Here is a 22,254-nt window from a genome sequence, read left to right on the forward strand (position 1 = left end):
TGATGAGAACTAAAAGACAGGAGTCAAAGTTCGCAGTTTGTGAAGATCCCATATCCTAAGAATGGTGTATGAGCCACCGACAGCAATGAGAGCAGAACTTTCACCTTCAACATCAAGGTAGTTGAAGACCTTCCCACAAAACAAGTTCTATGAATCCTTGTTCGCCTCAATGCCCCATTTTCTAACAAAATGGTCTCATGATGCTGAATAAATTGTTTCATCTTAAGGTCAAACCACTGATGATACAGTTTGTATGCCCAACAATGGTAGATACAACCTCTCCCTCTTCGGACACAAATAGAACCAAGAACTTTTGTTGCTCTAGGCTAAAGTTGACTTTCAATATATATCTATATATTTCTACTCAACAAAAAACTTATTTTTCCTCTGTTGATCACTGATATTACCCCTTGAAGAATACCTGAAGTACCACCCTAAACTAGAAGAAGAGCAAACAACAAGCCCACAGCACAGTCCTGCAGAATAAGAGTGCTAAATGTAACCTGACCATGAAGAGCACTGATACTATTTCTTTCCATAAAAAAATTCCAAAACCACTGTTGTTGAAGACATGGAGAAGAATGCACCAACAAGTACCCCCTCAGAAGGTTTTCCAAGACCATGATATGAGTGCCTGACAACCTCTTCACTTTCTTCAGGATGCATTGCCACCTCATTCTCCAAGCTGCTGCAATTTTCAATGCTCAATCTTTGAGGCTTGGGAGGGGTTTGGGCAGGCATGTTGTAGTATTTTATATTGAAAACTTGGAAGCTCCCTTGGGTTCTGGATCCAAATTTCCCATGTCTCAACCACTTGACTAGGCTTTGGCATGGGTCATTTATGGGCAGCAAACAGGAGAGTGTCGGCACAAGAACTGTTCATTTTATAACTCTTCCTTGGATGGATAGTTTCGTTTTGCACAGTCTCAATTTCCAAGGCATCCAACTCCCAATCCAAAACTTGACAGAGATCCATGACAACACTTTCATGAACCTTTTGCCACAAGTGAGCATAGAATATTTGAAGAAATGATATTTTATGGGTTACTTACAAAACTTTCGAGCAACATAAAAATAATGCAACTGTATTATTTTATAACTCTTCCTTGGATGGATAGTTTCGTTTTGCACAGTCTCAATTTCCAAGGCATCCAACTCCCAATCCAAAACTTGACAGAGATCCATGACAACACTTTCATGAACCTTTTGCCACAAGTGAGCATAGAATATTTGAAGAAATGATATTTTATGGGTTACTTACAAAACTTTCGAGCAACATAAAAATAATGCAACTGTATTGGTCTTGCAAAGCATGATAAACCAAAGAATTGTTCGACCAAGTTAAAAAGATAATTGGAAATGCTTGAAACTTCAGCCCGATGCCCAAGAACACCAATATGTACCTCGATTTCAAACAACTGATGACATTTATGCCTATGATGAACTGCTGCTGTGACTTTGTAATTCATTTCAACAATAAACATAAACACTCTATCTGGGGCATCATTCCATACTCCCTAGTCATGCTGACAAAGAACCTGTGCTCCTCATTTATCAACCCCATGTGGTTATGAGTATGCAAGATGTAACTCCATACTGAATGGAACCACCAAAGAAATTCCCCTGTTCTATAAGCATCAACCGTAGTATAATTCACAATCTGGCCAGAGGAGTGCCCCTTAGTGCTTTTACAAAAAGCCAGATGAACACAGGATGGCCTGTGTAAGTTGAAGCTCAAAACAAATTCGTCCATTGTAAGATACTCTGGAGCCTGTCCTAGGTCATAAGAGGAAATATTAGGTTGCTCATTTCAATTAAACCAACACTTTCCATTTTTCCAGAAATTCTAGCATCATGTAGGAAATTCGGCCCAAGGAACTTGGAAGAGCAACCCAATCCACAAAAGATTTTTGGGATTGAGAGAGTGACTTCTTCAATTCCAAAGTCCTCCTTGTCCAAACTGCCCATGAAGTGTGGCTTGTCTCAGTTATAAGTTCGGTATACCCATGCTCTACTGCAAATTACCATAGATTTCACAGGCATAGAGGTTACAAAAAAAAAAAGGATCCTTGTCATCAGAATCAACATCCTTAACATCTGAATTGCTTGATATGATCAGCTTTCCATCAAAGCTACCCTTTTCTGCTTCATTTGAAAGGTTGCGGAGTTGTGTAGCAATTTCAGAATCGGTGCTTTTCAAGCTGATTACCAGCTATGCCACATTTCCTGGTAGTCAACATCCATCTACAAAATAGTTACTTGACTTCCAGAAGCTACAGCCACAAGTTCACTTCTCAGGGAGACAAACAAGGATACCCATCTCGTCATTCTATTTGGACGCCTATGGTCACTCCATGAAGAAATAGCCAACATGGACTTATCATTGTCTGGAAGAGTTGTTGCAGACTCAAAGTATTCAAAGAAATCATTGGCAATTTTGATGTCGTTTTAAGTGTGATTACTTAGCTGAAATTAATTTTGTAAAACAACTCATCCAATGTCCATTTGCAATGACACGCATCTCTTGTAGTATGTAGTCATTTCCCAAGACCTTTGAGTCTCCACTGGTTCATTATCCAAGAGTTGCATATATGTTATCAGATCATAACTCAAGGCCTTGCTTTTAACACTTGGATTTGCTCCATGTATGAACTGTATGCCATGGTGACATGGGTCAACATCTTCACAATCAAAACCAACGACCCATTTCTTTTCGAGAGAGGGCTCCAAGAATTCAGTTGGAAGTTGAGATGGAAGGATGACAGTGTGGATAGGGACTAATGACAAGAGGACTTTATGATCCATAGGTCTGCTGCAGCTCCAAGCATTTGATGCATCCGACTCTCTTTCACTCTCTGTTTCTAATATTTGAACTGAAGACTGATACAAACCATAGCTGCTTCGGATATACTCATCAACAATACCAAATCCTCTATTCTGGGCAATCCGCCTGGCATAATTCTCAATGAAAATAGGTCTCTTTTTCAGTCTCTTATAATAAATGGTGTCCCAAGGCCACAAGCGAGCGGAACCAAAGCACCTTCTACAGATAAATGCTTTTTATTGTCTTCTGAGTGTTCCAGGCCATAGTATTTCAAAATCTTGAAAATCTACTCCAGGGACATGCATATTGGGTTACCAGCAAAGGAACCAGGCATAGCTTCTGAATCAGGCTTCTTAGTTCAGTGACCTTAAAGAATTCTTCCATTTCAGCACCAGAAACTGTAGATGCTCCAACTGATCGTAAATTCTTATAGAATTCGTTCAGCATAAGGTAAAAGCTCCGAGTCAGAGTAGATGTGTATGAGTGATCTGAGTCTACGGTTACATGAAAAACCACCAAAATCTTCCATCCATTCTAAACCAAACTGATGCACCAAAGGCAACTGTGTCTTATACAGAATGCTACAAGCAGTAAGCATATTACTCATAAAAGTAACTGGGCTTGTTGAGCAGGTTGTGACAACTACTTAAGTAATTATGGTCGGAAAGATTGAAACAAAAGCTTCAGTTACTAGACCAAGTGAACATCTCAATTTGACCAAATGTGTCTACCAGAACCTAACCAAGTTGATCTGTATTTTACAATCACAATTCCCCTTTAGGAGGATGCCTGACCAGTTGGTCCAATGCTTTCTGCATACATCTCCAGACTAATGATCTAGAAGAGATTATCCCAGTTCATATCTTCCATGCAGTAAGTATCCAAGCTAGAAGGTGCATTCAGCAGGCGGTAATTATTGACATCAACCCATTCATCAGCTCATGCATTTTTCTTTAAAAATTGCGTCTGTGTTTTCCTCATTTGTTTGCAGGCTTTCTGTTCTTTCTGCTTAAACTTTTGCTTTCTCCCCTCCAACAGCTAAAATTACCTTTTCTCAACATCTTCCTCTTCTTCAGCAAGCAACTTGTGGCACCTCTGAACTTCAGCATGTCATACCCTTTAGTTTCAAAATCTAGTACTGCCATACTTTTGATTACCCCCGCACCACCAGCATGAGCATCGATAAGTGAAGTTCCAACAGGGGTTTTTGCTCTCAGACCCAATTCCTCAATAGAGTGTCACTTGAAATCAATGTGAACCCACACATAGGGGAGGCACATACAGGGAATGCACAAAATAAGGAGGAATTATAGAAAAAGAAAAAATGAAGAACAGTAAAAATAGCCCAGACTCTGCTAGTCGCAGTGAACAAAGCTCCAAATCATGCATTCTCAATGAGCTTTAAGAGCAAGTGAAGAGACCAAAAGAAAATTCAAAATAGAGAATGAAACATGCTTCTTAAATATTGAAACAAAAGAGATAGATAAATCAAAGGTAATGGTAGGAATAATATCCAGATTCAGCAATCACCATACAACTTTGGATATCCAAACATAACCAACTAATAACACCCACACATAAGCAACAAATAGTAGGCCAGAAACTCAACAAGAATAGATGAAGGAAAGTGATGGATAAACAATTTGAGAGCTAGGATAATTATATCTGAGAAATCTCCTTACAAGCAATGTTTTCTACACTTCTAGTTCACCTCTTCTTCTTCCCAAAACCAGAGAAACCCACGATAAATTCTCTCTTTTTTTCTCTGTCTCTCGCTCTCAAAATAAAAATGGAGAATGCCTTCTGCTCCAAAACCCCCTTCCTTTCCCGTGAATGCCTCTTAAAAGTTGTCTCCCTCCTCTGAGCTTTCCTCTGAACCTTTTTTTCCTTGCCCCCCAAGCCTCTACTACTTTTCTCCTCAAAACCCCCTCCAGAGAATCCTCCCTCTACTGCCACTCTCACTCTCTACCCACAGCTAAAAAAACATGTTGTCCTCCTGCAGAAATCTCAGAAGAATCTCAAACCCCCTCCTCTCACCCACTAAAAGGCCAACATAGCATTAAAAAAAGAAAAAAGGAAAGGTTAGGATCTAAAGCCAAAACTGAAAAACACTAAGATTAAGGGGCCTCCGATAATCATGCTCGGACTCGAAATAATCCCTTAAGGGTCTCTAAAATGTAGCTTAAAAGTCATTAATGAGCCAAGTAAACACAGACCAATAAGAGACTGACAAGAAAAATAAGAGAATGATGATTTCTCATTGAACAAAATAATTGATACACAACAATATATATACTATCCTAGGAAAAAACTAATTTAAAAAAGTCAAATAATTTTCCTAACTAAATAGATACACACTAATTTGTTTTCTAACAATTAGGCTATAACAACTATACAATTCAACACTCCCTCTCAAGTTGGAGAATAGATGTCTTCCATTCCCAACTTGGAAATAATTCCATGAAAGGTAGAACCGTGGAGTCCCTTGGTTAGAACATCTGCTAGTCCCTTGACGGCACATAAAGCATGCACATCAGACCTCCTTCAAGCTTTTCCTTGATAAAGTGTCTGTCAATCTTGATATGCTTCATCCTTTTGTGTTGTACTGGATTATGAGCAATGTTTATTGCCGATTTATTGTCACAATACAGCTTCATAGGATCTTCCCACTTGATTCTCAAATCATCTAGGATGATCTTCAGCCACAATAATTCACACACTCCTTGGGCTATTGCCCTGAACTCTGATTCAACACTAGACCTTGCCACCACATTCTACTTTTTACTTCTCCATGTTACCAAATTTCCACCAAGAAACGTGCAATAACCAAACATTGATTTCCTATCCACCGATGAATCAGCATAGTTTGCACCTCTATAGGCTTCTAGTGTGAGTGCATTATTCCTTTCAAATGGAACTCCCTTTCCTGGACTACCTTTTAGGTAGTGTAACACACAGTAGGCAGCTTGAAGATGTGTCTCCCTTAGATCATGCATAAACTGACTAATCATGCTTACTAAGTATGCTATATCTAGTCGTGTATAAGCAAGATAAATGAGTTTTCCTACCAATCTCTAATACATTTCTTTATCAACAACTAGTTCTTCTTTTGTTTCCCCTGATTTTTGGTTTGGCTCAATTGGTGTAGTTTCTGGTTTACAACCAAGTTTTCCTATTTATTTCAAGAGATCTATCACATACTTTTGCTGTGAGATAAAAATTCCCTGTCTTGAGTATGAGACTTCAATTCCAAGGAAATATTTCAGTCTTCCAAGTTCCTTAATTTCAAATTCTTTGATCAAACACTGTTTCAGATCTTGTTTCTCCTTCTTGTCATTTTCTGTAACAATAATATCATCAACATATACTAGGAAGGTTGTCACTCCCCCTGTGGTCGAATGTTTGATGAAAAGAGTATGATCTCCTTGGCTCTGTCTATACGTTGCTACTTTCATCACTCTAGCAAATCTCCCAAAACCAAGTTTTGGGCGATTGTTTCAGCCCATATAGGGCATTTCTCAATCTACACACCTTATTAACCATTTCCTCTCCTTCAAAGCCTGGTGGAATGCTCATACAAATTTCTTCTTCTAGGTCCTCGTGCAAGAAAACATTCTTCACATCATATTATTGAAGTTGCCAATTAAAATGAGCTGCCAAAGATAACAGGATTCTCATAGTGTTCATTTTTCCCATATGAGCAAATGTCTCTTGATAATCAACTTCATATGTCTGAGTATATCCCTTAGCAATCAATCTTGCTTTATAATTTTCAAGAGAACCATCAGCCTTGTATTTCAAAATGAAAACCCATTTGCAACCCACTAGGTTCTTCCCTTTTGGCTTATCAACAATCTTCCATGTTTTATTATTTTCCAATGCATCCATTTCCTCTCTCATAGCATTCCTCCACTCTCTTTGTGATAATGCCTCAGATAAAGTATTTGGAACAAAAATAGTGTTTAGACTCACAATAAAATTTCTATGTTGTGGTGACAAATGTTTAAGAGACACATAATGGGATATCGGATATAAAGATCGTTTTATGCATTTTCTGGTACCTTTTCTAAGAGCAATAGGAAGATCTAAATCCCTATTTGGTGTTTGAACAGATTATATATGCAAAGATGATTCAGAACTTACCATGTTTTCATTAGCAGGGCTTGGGATGTCATTTGGAACTTGTATCAGGTCTGGTACAGTTGTTTTTCTCGAATACACCTAGGAAAATCACACAGAGTCATAAATACGAACAAAAGTTGGAGTAACTACTGGTGTAGACACATGTTTTGGGACTGACATATGTTTAGGTACTGAGATAGACTAAATGGAGGTTGGAACATTTTGTTTTTAAGTAGAAGGAGATTGAATCGAGATCACCGTAGTCTTTATCTTCCATGAGTAAAGTCTCCCTCTGAAGATAAGACTGCATGAAGTATGGTTTCTTTTCAGCAAAGGTGACATCGGTAGATATGTAAAATTTTCTAGAAGGAGGATGATAACACTTATACCTTTTTTGTGTAGATGAAAAGCTAAGAACCACACATTTGATTGCTTTAGGGTCTAATTTTCCTCTATTACTCTAGGTATGAGGCTAATTGATGTTCTAACATGTCGATAGAATTTTACAAGGGTTTCCAATGGAGTCTTGAAATCTAATATTTTTTAGGGTAGTCTATTAATCATGTAAGCGGCAGTAAGAACAACCTCTCCCCAATAAGATTTAGGAACATTCCCCTGAAATAACAGTGCTTGAGTAGTGTTGAGTAAATGGTCATTTTTTCTTTTAGTGACCCCCTTTTGTTGTGGTGTGTTTACACGGGATGATTCATGAATAATGTCTTCTTTTTTTAAGTAAGGTGTCAAATTTTGGTTGAAGTATTCCCTTGCATTGTCTGACCTAAAGATTTTAATTTTTACCCCAAATTGGTTTTGAATCATGGAGTGAAAGTCAAGGACAACGCTGCTTACATCATATTTTTGTTTGATTAAGAATATCCAAGTAACCCTAGTACAATCATCAATTAGAGAAACAAACCAATGAGACCCGAAAATATTTGGAATTGTGGATGGTCCCCAAATGTCACTATGAATCAATTCAAAAGGATGAGAATTTCTTTTATTACTAATAAGAAAGGATACACGAGTATGTTTTGCAAGTTCACAAATATCACAATGACATTCTATGATATCAATCCTTTAAACAAAGAGAGAAACATGATATTTAAAACTCTAAAAGAAGGATGACCAAGATGAAAGTGATTGAGCTGAATGACATCTCTATTTGAAGAAGTAGGAAATGATAAGGACAAATTATTCATGACTTTATTTGAAGAACTTGATGTTTAAAGATAGTAAAGCCCATTCCTTTCCTTAGCAAGTCCGATCTTCCTTCCCGAACACTGGTCTTGAAAAACACAATAAGGATGAAAAATTGCATAACATTTTAGGTCTTCCGTGAACTTTTGAATTGAAACTAGATTTGTTGACAATTTTGGTACATGAAGGACATTTTTAAGAATGAGGGATGGTGTCACATAGACATCTTCTAATCTTGCAACTGTAGCAAGAGAACCATTTGCTACCATAATTTTCCTACTACTAGGACACGGAGTATAAGTGCAGAAATATTGTGAAGTGTGACTCATGTTAATGGCTCCTGAGTCAATTACCCAACAGTTGGCCAAACATTTTTCTGAGACATGAAATCTAAAAGGGAATGAAGACTTACCTGAGAGCGCCAATGAACATGCATCAGAAGGCTTGTCAAAAGATCCTAACAAGCCTCTTAAGTCTTTCAATCTCTTCACTATGAAGACCTCATTTCTCTTGTCCCTCGCTTTGCTTGGTTTGTTCTGTCAAATTAGCCTGAGATTTCTACTGGCCTCCTTGATTTCCCCATTCTCAGCTTGATGTTGATGGTTTACCATTCAATTTCCAATAATGCTCCCCGATATGCCTTGGGTTATAGTAAGTGCACCGCAAATTATCCTTGTTGTCTTTCCACAGATTGTCTTTGTTGTCTCTCCCCAAGACTCTTATCAGGTCTACTTTCCCTCTTTTTTGTGGCTGGGTTTGTTCATTTTTAGTCACCAAGGCTAAACCTTCTAAAGTTTGAGGCTCAAGCATTATACCCCTTCAACTTTCTTCTACCTTAATTAGAGAGATTGTCTTCTCCAATGAAGGTGTCTCTTCCTTTCCAAGTATCTGAACCCTAACCTGATCAAATTTAGGATTGAGTCTAACCAAGAAATCATAAACTCGGTCCTTCTCAATGAAGTTCTTCAAGATGATAGTGTCTTCTGAACATTTCATCTCAAATACTCAATAGTGATCAAGTTCCTGCCACAAATTCTTCAATGAATTGGTATACTCTATCACTGTTCTACTCCCTTATTTGGTAGCACTTGTCTTCACCTTAATTTCATACACTTGGGCTGCATCACGAGCTTTTAAGTAGGTTTGACGAATGGAGTCCCAAATCTCCTTTGTTGTTGTTAGAAACATGTAGGTATCACTAATTGCAGGATCCATTGAGTCCCACAACCATGATGATCATGGAATCATGTTTGTCCCACTCTTCAAACATTGAGTCTCCATTTTTTGGTCTTATCCTGAGAATATGGCTAAGTCTCCCTTTGCCCTTCAGATATGTTTTAATAAATTGAGACCACTTGAGATAATTTTTCTCATATAGTCTGTAACTGGCTCTGACATTCTGCAGATCTCCCATAATTTGATTAGAGTTAACCTTGTTTGACGGAATAGAGATTTTTGAAGGTGTGATTTCAAATATGGACATAGTAATAGAGGGCAGAAAGATAAGGAAGAGAAAGGCTAGAGTAAAAAATAACCCTGGAAATGGGTTTGAAGAAGACAACGCAACAATGAAGGTTGACACAATGCAACAATGAAGGCTGCACAGAAAGAGAACCCTAAAAAAGGCTTAGAGCTCTAATACCATGACAAGAAAAATAAGAGAATGATGATTTCTCATTGAACATAATAATTGATACACAACAATATATATATTATTCCAGGAAAAAACTAATTTAGAAAAGTCAAACCTATAAATCCCATGATTGAAGGGATAATATAAATCCCAAAGGATAATTTTCCTAACTAAATATACATACATTGATTTGTTTTCTAACAATTAGGCTATAATAACTATACAATTCAATAGGGACAATGAAAAATCGAGCAAAAAAAAGTCCTAAACATATGCTAAAAAAAGAGCAAGGTGAGAGGGAAAATAATGATAAAAAATATGAATGTTGGGGACAAAATGGAGGGTCTATAGTGGGACATGATTACATATACAAAAGTAGTGACAATTGTAATCTTGATTAGGGTTGTCAAAAAACAAAACTATCATCACCTCTAGTAGAACTACCGACTCTCGGAGAAAGGAAGAATAAAAAGTTTTTTTTAAACAGTTGGACCTTCCACTCATCTTGTTCCGATCTTGACACGTCATCTTAATATAAACCAAGTTGATGATATGGAAAGGAGTAAAATTATGTAAGGAGTTATCTTATGAGGAGCTCCTATGCAACAAGTTCATACAATTATTAATGGTCTTGTAGTGCGATCATCTTATTGAAGAACCTACATGGGAGACAAAGTGTGAGATGAAAAGACAATATCCCTACTTGTTTAGGCAGAAGTATAAGAAATTCTGAGGACAAAAATTAATGAAGGGGTAGAGATTGTAACAACCCCGGTTTTAATAATAATACTTTTGAAGTTTCTTTTTAACCACCTTCTTACTAAGTAAGCAAGACAATCACCTTCTTTTCTATCCCTTAGCAAGTATGAGGTGTCAAAAACATGTAACCAAGTATGATGCGTTGAGAGCATGCAAACAAGTATGAGGTGTCAAAAGCATGTAACCTAGAGGGGACACTAGTCTGCTTTCATCGCTTGACACCATGTGTGGAATGGTGACTCAAAAAGCTACTGTACATGCCAAGTAGCCGCAATGATCAAACACGTGCCACGTGTCGTCTCCATGCAATAAGTGAGACACTAATCACTTCCCTTAGGTCGACACCTAGCGATGAGTCACCTATATGTTTACTTACTTTAGTTTCCTATATATAGGGTGTTCACCTACCAAGAAAGGAAAGAAGAGAAGCATGAAAAAGCTCTTATGGTGATGCTATTCCAAATGTTTGATCTTGAGTTATCGTAACAAAGGTCGCACGAAAATTCCAGTCTAAAAGGTGAGTGACCTTATAATGCATGATTTTACTTGGTTTTAGAATTTTGTATCTCATGCTTAAAATGTTATATGTAGTGATTATTTTTTAAATATCATGAGATACGCTTTGAAAATGTGTTGGTTTAATACTATGTTTATAATAAATATGTGTTCCTTGTATTCTTGATATATATGTATAAAAATAGTTAAGATGGTTTGGTGATCATGAAGGGATAGGTACGGTTTAGGGAAGCTCTATCCAATGAGGCTGGGTTTTAAGTAGGACCATTGTAACCCCTCCAATATTTCCTGGGAACTTACCTAGTACGTATTATTCACTAAAAATCATTAGGTACTATCCTTATGGTACTTTATACATTATTACTATGGATGCAATTGTAATATACCCTGATTCTATACATGCCATAGAGATGGAGGGGCACATTATAACTAATTGACCTAGTAATCTTTTGTGTCGAGAAATGAAGGGGCACTGGAGTAGTTTGTATGAGAAGCGTGCCAAGAGATGTAGCAGTTATATTGCATGATATTGGAATGTGCTTAGAGTTGGAGTGGCACCGTAACTATGAATTATGCATGTGTTTGATTGATTATACATCGGGTTGTCCGTTGTTGTATGCCTACTTGATTGTGATACCATATATTATCTATGTTGAGTGTTACATGCATAATGAAACTCCATTTTCTATCTTGGACTGACCATCCTAAAACCTGCATTATATGATCATTCACTGACTTATACTCACTTTGTAGTTCCCTAAAATTTTCAAATGAGAACTTAGTAGAACTAGATACCGAGCAAGTAACGGAGGACAGTTAAGAAGGCATATAGTTGTTGTTGCCCTTTTCTTTTTTGCTTCTTTTAAGATAGATTACTGGCATATAGTCATTTATTTAGGTCTGTTACAAGTCTTTGGTCCCTTAAGGTCAACTCTTATGTACTCAAAACTTTGTATTTTGGAAGAGTAATGATTATATAGTTCCTTTAAGATGTGTCCTTGTGCTGCTCTGATACGGTTTATTTGATCACAAATTAATTTTTCTTCATAGAGAGAAGTCACTACCTTGCGGGGATGGTGGCTGCAAGGGTGGGTCATCACATTTGGGGTCTCAATTCTCATGTCTATTTAAAATTGTCATAATTAAAAACCTTCCTATTTCACCAATTCTTGAGTCTTCTTATCCTCCTCCCCTTTTTTTTAAACTTTAACTTCCATTGTAACCTCTCTAATTTTGAGATAGAAGATCTAGAAAGACTTATGTTCTCGCTTTCTTGCTTGCATCTATCTCCATCTGCTCCAGATGCGAGAACTCAGTCTTTATCTTCTTTAGGTTTATTTACAGTATTGTCTTTCTTTGTAGTCTTGTCTAATCATTCTAATCAAGTTCCTTTCTTCCCAACTAAGAAATCTCAGGCCCCTCTTAAGGTTAAGTCCTTTGCTTAGTTATTGGCATACAAGAAGGTGAACACCAACAACATGCTACAACAAAGGAGATCTTACAAAGCCCTCAATCCTGATGTTTGTATGTTGTGTATGGAGCGTGGAGAATTGGTAGATCATCTTTTTTTGCATTGCTCTTTGACTATAGGGTTGTGGCACAAATTATTTGGATTAGGGAAGCTAGACCGGGTTTCTCCTAGGAGTATTTCTGATATGATGACCATTGCATATAAGGGATTGGGAAACTCCACCAGAGGATTGGTGTTGTAGCAAAATGCTCATATGATTTTGATTTGGGTTGTGTGCCATGAAAGAAATGCAAGAATTTTTTAGGAAAATGCGAGGACTCTAGAAGTTCTTTGGGATATTATTCATTTCTTTGCTTTCTTTTGGGCATCTTGCACCACAACTTAAAAAGGGCATTCCCCTTAATGTGACCCAACTTAATTGGGTGTGGGTGTGTAGGTTCAAAGATGTGGACTAGTTAGGAAATGTTTTGTGTAATTGTCTTATGATGTATAGGTTTTTTTAGTATTTTGGAACGTCATTTGTTAGATTATTTGTTTTTGAGAGGATTTCTCGTCATTCCTTTGTACTTTTTCGTTCTTATTTAAATATATTGTTTTGTTGTTTCTCATAAAGAAAGAAAAAAAAAAAAAACTACTAGGTTTAACTAAAAGAGTTTTATGCTTTTGGATTGAATTTCAAAACTTTCAAATAAAGTATCAACAATTATTTAATATATACATATGCCTGCACAAAAGAAATTTGGTAGAAAAAAAAAACTCTATAAATTAAAAAACTTGAATTGAGAATTCCCCGGTTTGAACCTAAAAAAGAGTTTCTATGCAACTAGATTGAATATCAAAACTTTCAAATATTGTACTGAGAATTGTTTATCAGATATATTTGTAGGCCTAATACACATGCACGAACTAAAATTTAGCCAAGAAAAAACATGTAGAAGTATGAGAAGTCATTATCATAGAAAATACTCTACCCTTTAGAGACCAAATCTTCAAGTACATTTTCAAATTGAAACTCTAATGGATTTTCTTCAACCCAATAATTTTCCTTTCCTTCAATCAAGAGTGGAATTCTACCATAGGCTGGTTAAGAGGCTTGATCATCTAAATTAGAAAATTAAGGATCTCATAAGAACAATCCAATGGATATATTAATGTTAAACACACTACTAATGAACATAATTACCTATCATTCTGATCAAATGAATCCATATGCACCATTAAAAGAAGCACCTTCCTTAACTTAAAAACTTCTAGATTTCGTAAATTCTAAGCTCAAAACTTTTGATTATAATTAATAATTGATATGTTCAAGATACTTGGCCTAGTTAGTTCCTGTTTGAAAAAACTGCCACATAGGCCTATGCAATTTACTCGGTTTGTTTTACTTTTTATTTTTCCTTTTATTTTTATGTCTATGTTTTAAAAAGCTAAAGCTCTTTATATCTACTATAAAAGCCAAACCCAATTCCTAATGAAAGAACTAATGCTTAATGAAAGAACTGATGCTTAATGGAACAGATCCAATTCCTAATGAAAGAACTTTAAGGTTTTAAAGTTTTGTAGTGATTGGAAAATTAAAAGATTTCAATTGTTGATGATTTTTTTTTGTTTGAAGAAAGACATACCAAATGTTTATAGACTGGATCATACAAGAAAAAGATCATTCTGCTTACCAAGGTCAGCTTTATAGGGTCATTCCCCAACTTGGACACATTGTATGAAATGTAAAAGGTTAGTGAGTCAAAAACATTTCTTTTACTTCAAAAATCCCACCAAAACAAAGAAGGTGCTATTTTTATTAGCAGATAACATAGATTTACCTCGTCATGTGTTTTTGTAATCTCTCCTGCCATGACATATCGGCCGCAATGCATTAAATGACAATCATAATCCATTGGTGGAATTGTATCTTCCACGACATACAAAACCAAAAAGCCTCAAACTTGTGTATCCATAATTTCCAAAACCATGCAGACAACCACAAGCCAAATGTAGTATCATCTCCATGCCTATAAAATGTGAAGACCAAGAATAGGCACCATGCATGCACTAACGAATGGATGGTTAGAGTATATGGCAACTAATTATAAGTGACATGTATATAAACTTTCATATTGATTCTATGTTTACAGTAGCTATCTTTCAAAAACAATTATTGCATGTCACTGAAGAATGAAGTTTCCTCGAGAAACTGATGAACCTTATGCAGGGGAATAAAGAATATTCATGTCGTTGTTATATGACTTAAGTATTACTTTGCAAGAACCAAACCCTAAGAGAAAGGACTAAACAATTTTTTGCATAAGTCTTAAAAATTTAAAATAAAGGATAATGTTGGTTTTTTTTTTCAATTTTTTTTTTTCAAAAAATCACTAATAAGTGATAAATATTTGGTGATATGTTATATTGGTAGTTAGATCTTTTGTGATCCCTAAATTTTCCTCTTTTTTTTTTTTTAAATAAAAGACTTGATTTTTTTTCTTCCATATTTTCAGTACAAAAAACTAAGTGTACCAACTTCCCATCGATTTTTTCATTTTCCCCATATGTGATATTTGAACCAATAATTCTACCAATATCATTGATTTTTTTGCTATAGCATCTTAAGCTAGTTTCAAGTTCTAGCCTTTTGATGCTTTAACATTGCATATTTTCTTATAAAACTCCTCATATCTAATGCAAATAAACTACAAATTGGTAAGAATACGAAACAATCTCTTCAATCCAAAGAATTAGTCATATAAGTCAAAATTGAGTTTAATTTTAGAAATTTTCTACAAATTCCATTTTATATGGAGAATCCTTAATCGGGGTGATAATGGAGGTTAGCAAATGATAACTTAACATGTTAATATATCACCTATATTTTTTATCGAGGAACTGCGAATAGGTAGTTGTCATGTTTTCTATACCTAATTGGAATATCTTAAATTTAAAACTTTTGGTCTTATTATATTTGAGTCAATTATTATTTTGGTTGATTATTGAGATTTAGAGTTAGTTTAACGATGTTATTAAAAAACACTTTCAACCTTAAAATAATAATACTTAATATTTTTTTTACTTGAATTCTTCTTGCAATTTTTATAATGACCAACACCTATATGTATTTATCATATCCACGATGCAACACTTCCCTATGCTCCTTAATAAGTCACCTTAAAACCATATGGAGGTTTGATAACTTACTTACTTATTGATATTTGTTTTTTCTTTCTAAATAAACGTTCTAGATTTTTCAAACTTGATCATAATTTTTAAAGTTTTTGAACAAGAGGAAACAATGACATGTATAGATTTTCTTATAGTTTTATATTTAACACACCTATATAAGATTTTCAAATCCTTTTTATACCTAAAACCCAAGTAATTTAGTCAATAATTTTGAAAAGATTTCAAAACAAACATACCTAGGATTTATCCCATCAAATTCCAAAAAATAAAAAAATAAAAAGCCAAATTATATATAGTTAGACAGGGTAGGGTAGATCTAGTAATGTCCCCACTCAAATTTCCCATAAAAACATCTTATGTATTATATCATCAAATTTCAAAAAAAAAAAAAAAAAAATCTTATATATAGTAATAGATTTTTTAAAATTAAACTGAATTCCTATAAATGTAAATTTAATTTTTACAACATAAAAAATAATTGCATTTCAAATACAACAAAAAATTTAGATAAAAACAATGTTATAAATTTTAAATAAAACTAAAAAGTAAATTTACTTTATAAATTGAATTTCACTCACCTCTCTTGAGATTGAATTAAATGTCCTTAACCACAATTAATTTAAAATTTCATCAAATATCGTTTTTTATCCTATTTATTTGTTAATTTCATTTTTTTTCTTTCTTCAAGTTTTGAAAATTTATCACAATTGTATAAAAAAACCAAAAAAATAAAAATTATACTAAAATTTCATAGTACTAACTAATAATAAAAATAAAAGAGAATAATTTTGTCATAATTATTAGCTATAATATAAATAATAATAAATAAAAGAAATGTATTTGATCACCTATGCGTATTAAAATGATAGTCTTCTCACCTGTTTATGGTATATGATTTTTTTAAAACCTTAGGATAATTTTGGCTCACAAACGAGTCTGATTTTAATGCAAATTTAGGAACTTTTTGGCCATTGTGCCTTTATGGTAATTGTCCAGGGTAAAAATGTAAATTTATTGTCAGAACTCAGAAGTGAAGTTAGCTTAGCTCTCATGCAGACGATTAGTGGTAGGCTCTATTCAGCACAACCTCCAAGAAACGCTCAAGAAAACTTGAAAGCGAATCGCATATAAACGAGATTTGAGAGACAGCCTCACTCCATGCTTTCCTATCAGTTTCTCGCATTTTCCCGAGAAAATCTCACGTGGTTTCCAAGAAAAAGCCCTACCACCTTATGGTTTCCAACCTCAAGCTGTGATAAGAGATGTTTCCTCCGGCTGACGACCCTCCCGATCTAGGGATCCCACCCAACCGCGGCCCTCTGCCCGTCAGGAGAAACCCTAACTCTAAACCTAACCCTCGCGTTCGTTCTGGCTATCGACGCAATGCCCAGCCGCAGGGGATTCGGGGGGTCCAAGCTCACCGAGGCTCTCTACGTGGGATTCTTGACGGGTTCTTTTATTTTTACTGCTTTGTTTCGTATCTGTTTCTCGCATTTTACCGAGAAAATCTCACGTCATTTCCAAGAACAAGCCCTGCCACCGTATCGTTTCCAAACTCAAGCTGTGATAAGAGATGTTTCCTCCGGCTGACGACCCTCCTGATCTAGGGATCCCACCCAACGGCGGCCCTCTGCCCGTCAGGAGCGTTCGTCCCGGCCATCAACGCAATGCCCGGCCGCAGGGGATTCTGGGGGCCCGAGCTCGCCGAGGCGCTCTATGTGAGATTCTTGACGTGTTTTTTTTTTTTAATTTTTTATGCTTTGTTTATAGTTGTTCTGATGATCATGCAGAACAAAATCGGCGTGATAGAGCAGGAGTGGTCGTTTCTTGACGGAATTAAGTCTGGGACATCGTTGAAGTTCGGGTAGGAAAGTTTGTTAAGGAGGTTTGGAGAGCGGGACTGACTCGATCAGTTGCGGTCAGAAATGAGGATCGGCGTTCGGAGGCCTAGGCTTGCTCTTGTGAGTTTTTGCTTTGAGAATAGAGAATGTTTGCGTGAGGTATGATTGTTGGTGATTTATTTTACCGAGTCTTTCTGTTTTAGCTGTTGCAATTGGATTGAATTCTTTGTGTTCGATTTGATTCTTCTTCAATTATGTTAGAGAATCTTGTTGTTGTGGGTGTTGCATTTGGGAATCGAATTGCTTGGATTTGATTTGACTGTTCTGGATTTGTGTGGATTAATATTGATCTGATGAGTGTTGCGATAAAGAATTGAGGTTTATGTATATTAATCTTGATCTGTTTTGGCTGTTGCAATTGGGAGTTGGGCAGCACAGGCCTCACAGTGCATGTTCACATTGAGTTCCACAGTTGTTAATCCACTAACCTGGAGAAAATGGAAAATGCCATCAAATCAGCAGGAGAATTTATTTTATTTTATTTTATTTTTCAAAGTAGTTGCTGCATGAAACCTGTGAACTAACAACTTCTGGCATGGGCTCTCCCTCAGCTTCAGGCAGAGGGGATAAGACTTTAGCTCTTCTCTTGGTTTTCTTCATTATCCTATTGCACACAGCTTGTGGTTCAACTATTCCCTTTATAGTCACCTGGTTTTGAGCCATATCAATCATAACCTCCTTGACTCCTGTAAATGATGACAACAATGACAAAGAATCAGGTAATGAGAGAGCTGTGAGAGAGCTGTGAGTGAACTATATTCACGTGGACAGGAAGAAAAAGAGAGAGAGAGAGAGAGCTCTTATTTTCATGAGGGACCTCTCTATCTTCTTGGCACATCCCACACAATGCAAATCTACAAACAAGACAAATGGTAATGGTGGCTTAGGTTCCTCCTTCTGCTCTTCTGGTTTTTCTTCTTTCTTCTCCTCTGCTTTTTCCTCCTTCTCCTCTGCCTCTGGTTTAACTTCAGCTGGAGCTTGTTCCTGCCCAGATAACATTATCAATAAAAGAAATCAATGCAGGACTGAATCATACATAAAAAAGTAAGATCCACTGAAAAGAATGAAGTACTCAAGAAACAGAAAAATAATCCTAAAGCCCCATTTCACCTTAGCTTCTTCACCCATTGATTATTCTCTCAAACTGAGAAGGATTCAGTGAAAAATGAGGGAGAGGCCTGAGAAAAGAGAGGAGGCAGCTTTTATACGTAGAAGTCGGATTGTAATGGGCGGTGGGTTGTGCAGTTTTTATCATATAAAGCAACCACACTGATTCCAGAGCACATGCAACACCACTAACTGTTCTGGGTACCTATTACTTAACTATTTCTTTTGGAGTTGTTTTCAATCTCCAAGGCTGAGAAGAAGAGAAAGGGGGGGAATAACAACTGGGCAGGGTCGGCAGATTTATAGAGAGAAGAGAGGAGGGCTGATGAAGCCAAGCAAGAGAGAATGATACATATAATTAAGAAGGAAAGCACTCCCATCACCCACCAACTGGTAGATTTTACATTTTTGTTTATAAGGTTCCATGAGAATGTGGTCAAGTGGCAGACATGTGTGACGAGGTATCTAGGCAATCTGGAAGCCAAGTTTGTCCGTAAACTTAGAATGGATCTGGTGTGGGAGACACCACACATCTTCAATGACCAAAACCAAGTAGGTCAATTTTTCTGATTAAATCTAATGACCGACATCCATATTAGAGGAAATGGGTCATTATAAAATGATACCAGAACCAATCCCAAACTCTGATGTGACACTTTTTTTGCTTGACCTCATAAGAAATGTTTGTCTATCTGAGTGGTCATGTAATCATGTGGGATAGAACAAGGATGTTGTGTTTGCATTGGTAGTAATTGTATTTAGTCGAGTTCTTTTTACTATGTAAATATGTTTTAGAGTCGTGAGAGTTTATTAGGGTGGAGGCGGGTAACTCTTTTTATAAATATATTGCCAAAAGTAGCCTTATCATGTCTAGTACTAATAGCCTAGTGCTACATCCTTTCTATACAATTTAGTTGGAAAAGAAGGTATTTTAGTAACTTAGTAGCTGGGGTGAATGAAACTTGGGGATGCTAAAGGGGTTAGGGTTTTGCGTGTAAAGTTCTGCATAGTAAGGAAGAATAAGCATGGTTCCACCAGAGATGCATGAAACTGTGCTGTAAGTTAGCTTTTTTGTCGAGAAACAAAATGCAGGGGCATGGTCCCATCTGTTTTGTTGAAAACGATTGCTTGGTGAGGAAGAATTTACACATTGGGAGTCCTTAATGTTGCAGAAAACACTAGAGTCAAATGTCTGATGTAACCTATCGCCTGAGATGTGAAACAAACTGCATAGAGGATGAAAACCAATGGCACTGCTAAAGCTAACAGTACTCTTGCAGCTAAAGACTGTATTTAGATAACTCATATGGACAAATATACCGACTCAGTGACATCCATTTGGTGTTGAATCCCACAATGTTCCTTCCAGTTTGCTTCCTTCCACACAGTCATCTAAGAGGAATATGGAAACTCCTTTGTTGGCCCCACAAGAGTTAAATGATCAAAATTCCCAAAAGGGGGCCCCCCGGGGGGGGGGGGCAGACCCTCTATTTCATCTTCTTAGCACATGTTTTATTAAGTGTTCATACAGTACTTTATGTAAATTCCCTAGTGACCCATTGCTACTCATATCGCCTATCTTCTTCGAGCCATCTTGGAGACTTTGATTCAGGGATTTATCGGGCCCCTCATTGTGTCCTTGGCAGCCCCCCGAGTTTAGTTTAGGTTTTCTTCACTTAGGTGCACTTTAGGTTAGATTCCACTTAGTTCGCCCTAAGTCACTTAGGCACTTTTAGACTCACTTTTTGCATGGTTCGCATAGTTGCATGACCTGCATAGTTTGTATAGTTGACATGTGCTTGATCTATTTACTTATTTATTAACAGTTTCACTTATCTTTTTTTTTTTTTGTTTTTTTTTAATATATATATATATATATATATATATATAGAAAATAGCATGGAATTGACTGTTTTCCCTTATTTATTTATTTTGTTTTATTTTATTTTATTTTATTCATATATTGCAAGATCTCTACCTCTTATTTTTATTTTGGTATTTCATTGTTTCACAAGGAAGTTTGGGCTGCCTATTGACTCTCACTAAGACACGTGCACTCAAAGAAGGCAAGCAAAATATTTTTGGAGGGAAAATGAGATCAACTTGGCTGCATAAGAATTAGACAGAGAATAAACTTTCCAAAATGGAAAACACACAAAAAGATAGAAAGGGTGCAGGAGAATTTTTTTTGAGGGTCTTCGTAAAAAGAAAAAGAACTCGTGTTCACTGGTCTTTTGAAGGTTTTGAAGATAGTTTAAAGCCGAGCAATTGGAGTGCAGATTGCCAGGTATATTCCCTGAGATTTTGTTATTGTTGTTTACATTTTACTGCTCTTGATTCTCTGGTTGTTTCTGAGAATTTATTCTTGCTGTTTGGAGTGGACGCTAAAGGCCACAGTTTGTTTTGTTAAGACTGGTTGCTTGCATATTTACACTATTTTAGTTTTCTTTTCTTATTTTTTTTTTTTTTTGTCTTTGTTTCCTTCTGAAAGTAATTTGAATATGGGTCCATCTTTGAACTTGATGCTAGAAGCCATGCCCCTGTTTTTGTTCAAATCTTATTTTGAATCACTCCCCTATTCTAAGCTCATGGATTGAAGCATAAAATTGTGGCTTTTGTTGGTTTGTTTTTCTTCCACTTTTTGTTTTCCTCTATTTCTGGTCCACATCCCAACAAGTTCCACTCCCGGTCTTCAAAATTTGCTCTTTGTTTTGAAATTGAAAACTGAAGATTGTGTGAAGGGAAACTTTCTTTTTCTGCACGAGAAGAATGTATTGGGAACTCTTATAGAAGATGTGTCAGAATCATCAGATGACACAGATGCCATCACAAGAAGGCTATCAATTCCCATTTGAGTTCCTGACCAGTGTTTCTTGAAATATGTTTGACTTCATTGAAAAGCTTAAAATATTTCTGAAGGGTATTGAGATGACTGAGAAACATAGTTTTTTTTTTCAGAAAGTTTGGTGTGGAAAAGTTTGATCCAGCCAGTGAGCAATTTGATCTTCTTAGACATAATGTGGTATTCCAAATACCAGATCTTTCTAAGCCTTTTGATACTGTTGATGTGGTTCTAAAGACTGCGAACCAGATGCAGCCTGGATCATTTAACTTCAGTAATGGTTCTAAACAGTTCTACAAAAGGATACATGAATCAGAAAGCAAGGAAAATGACTTGACAGCCTATGTAAACAGCGAGTTTCGAGAGATGGCAATATTGGGAGCATTGAAAAGAAGTTCCTTTGCAGTTGAGGATTCTCCTTCTTCAACAGATATAACAGGGTTGTTGTCTTTTGCATGAACATCATCAACTCCAGTTATGAGGTGGAAGAAAAATTTAAAAAGGTGTAGGAGAGTGACTTGGATGATGGAAGGAAAAGCATAGTAGAAGGGAGAGAAGAAAAGCTAGAGAGGAAAGAGGGCTGACCAGGCATTCTAGAGCAAGGAAGAAAATCAGAGAGCAAGAGAGAAGAAGAGTAGAACAGAAGAGACGGTTCATAGGGTTTTTGGCTAGTCTTGGGAGTAGGAGCAGCAAGCCTGAAGCCCAGCA

At 36.3% G+C, this 22,254-nt stretch overlaps 1 protein-coding gene and 2 long non-coding RNA genes across 3 annotated transcripts; 1 reads left to right on the plus strand and 2 right to left on the minus strand.

The window, feature by feature from the left end:
• The first annotated feature begins 16,700 nt into the window (after positions 1 to 16,700).
• On the plus strand, positions 16,701 to 17,857 carry LOC132254539 (uncharacterized). The gene is made up of 2 exons (XR_009466827.1): positions 16,701 to 17,414; positions 17,487 to 17,857. It is a non-coding gene; the product is annotated as an uncharacterized LOC132254539 (long non-coding RNA).
• A 54-nt stretch (positions 17,858 to 17,911) lies between these two features.
• On the minus strand, positions 17,912 to 18,269 carry LOC132254537 (heavy metal-associated isoprenylated plant protein 9-like). The gene is made up of 2 exons (XM_059740392.1): positions 18,111 to 18,269; positions 17,912 to 18,025 (listed from the first exon to the last, which is right to left on the minus strand). The coding sequence occupies exons 1-2, from the start codon at positions 18,267 to 18,269 to the stop codon at positions 17,927 to 17,929; spliced, it is 258 nt and encodes an 85-aa protein (XP_059596375.1). The 3' UTR covers positions 17,912 to 17,926.
• Positions 18,270 to 18,400: 131 nt separating this feature from the next.
• LOC132254538 (uncharacterized) lies at positions 18,401 to 19,341 on the minus strand. The gene is made up of 2 exons (XR_009466826.1): positions 18,708 to 19,341; positions 18,401 to 18,581 (listed from the first exon to the last, which is right to left on the minus strand). It is a non-coding gene; the product is annotated as an uncharacterized LOC132254538 (long non-coding RNA).
• Between the last annotated feature and the right edge of the window lie 2,913 nt (positions 19,342 to 22,254).

Source organism: Vitis vinifera, chromosome 10 (genome assembly GCF_030704535.1).
Source record: "Vitis vinifera cultivar Pinot Noir 40024 chromosome 10, ASM3070453v1".
Lineage (NCBI taxonomy): Eukaryota > Viridiplantae > Streptophyta > Magnoliopsida > Vitales > Vitaceae > Vitis > Vitis vinifera.

Coding starts and splice junctions, on each gene's coding strand:
- LOC132254537 (XM_059740392.1), bottom strand. CDS start 18,269: ATGATTGATATGGCTCAAAACCAGGTGACTATAAAGGGAATAGTTGAA. Junction 18,026..18,110: donor CAGAAGTTGTTAGTTCACAG/GTTTCATGCAGC, acceptor CATTTTCTCCAG/GTTAGTGGATTAACAACTGT.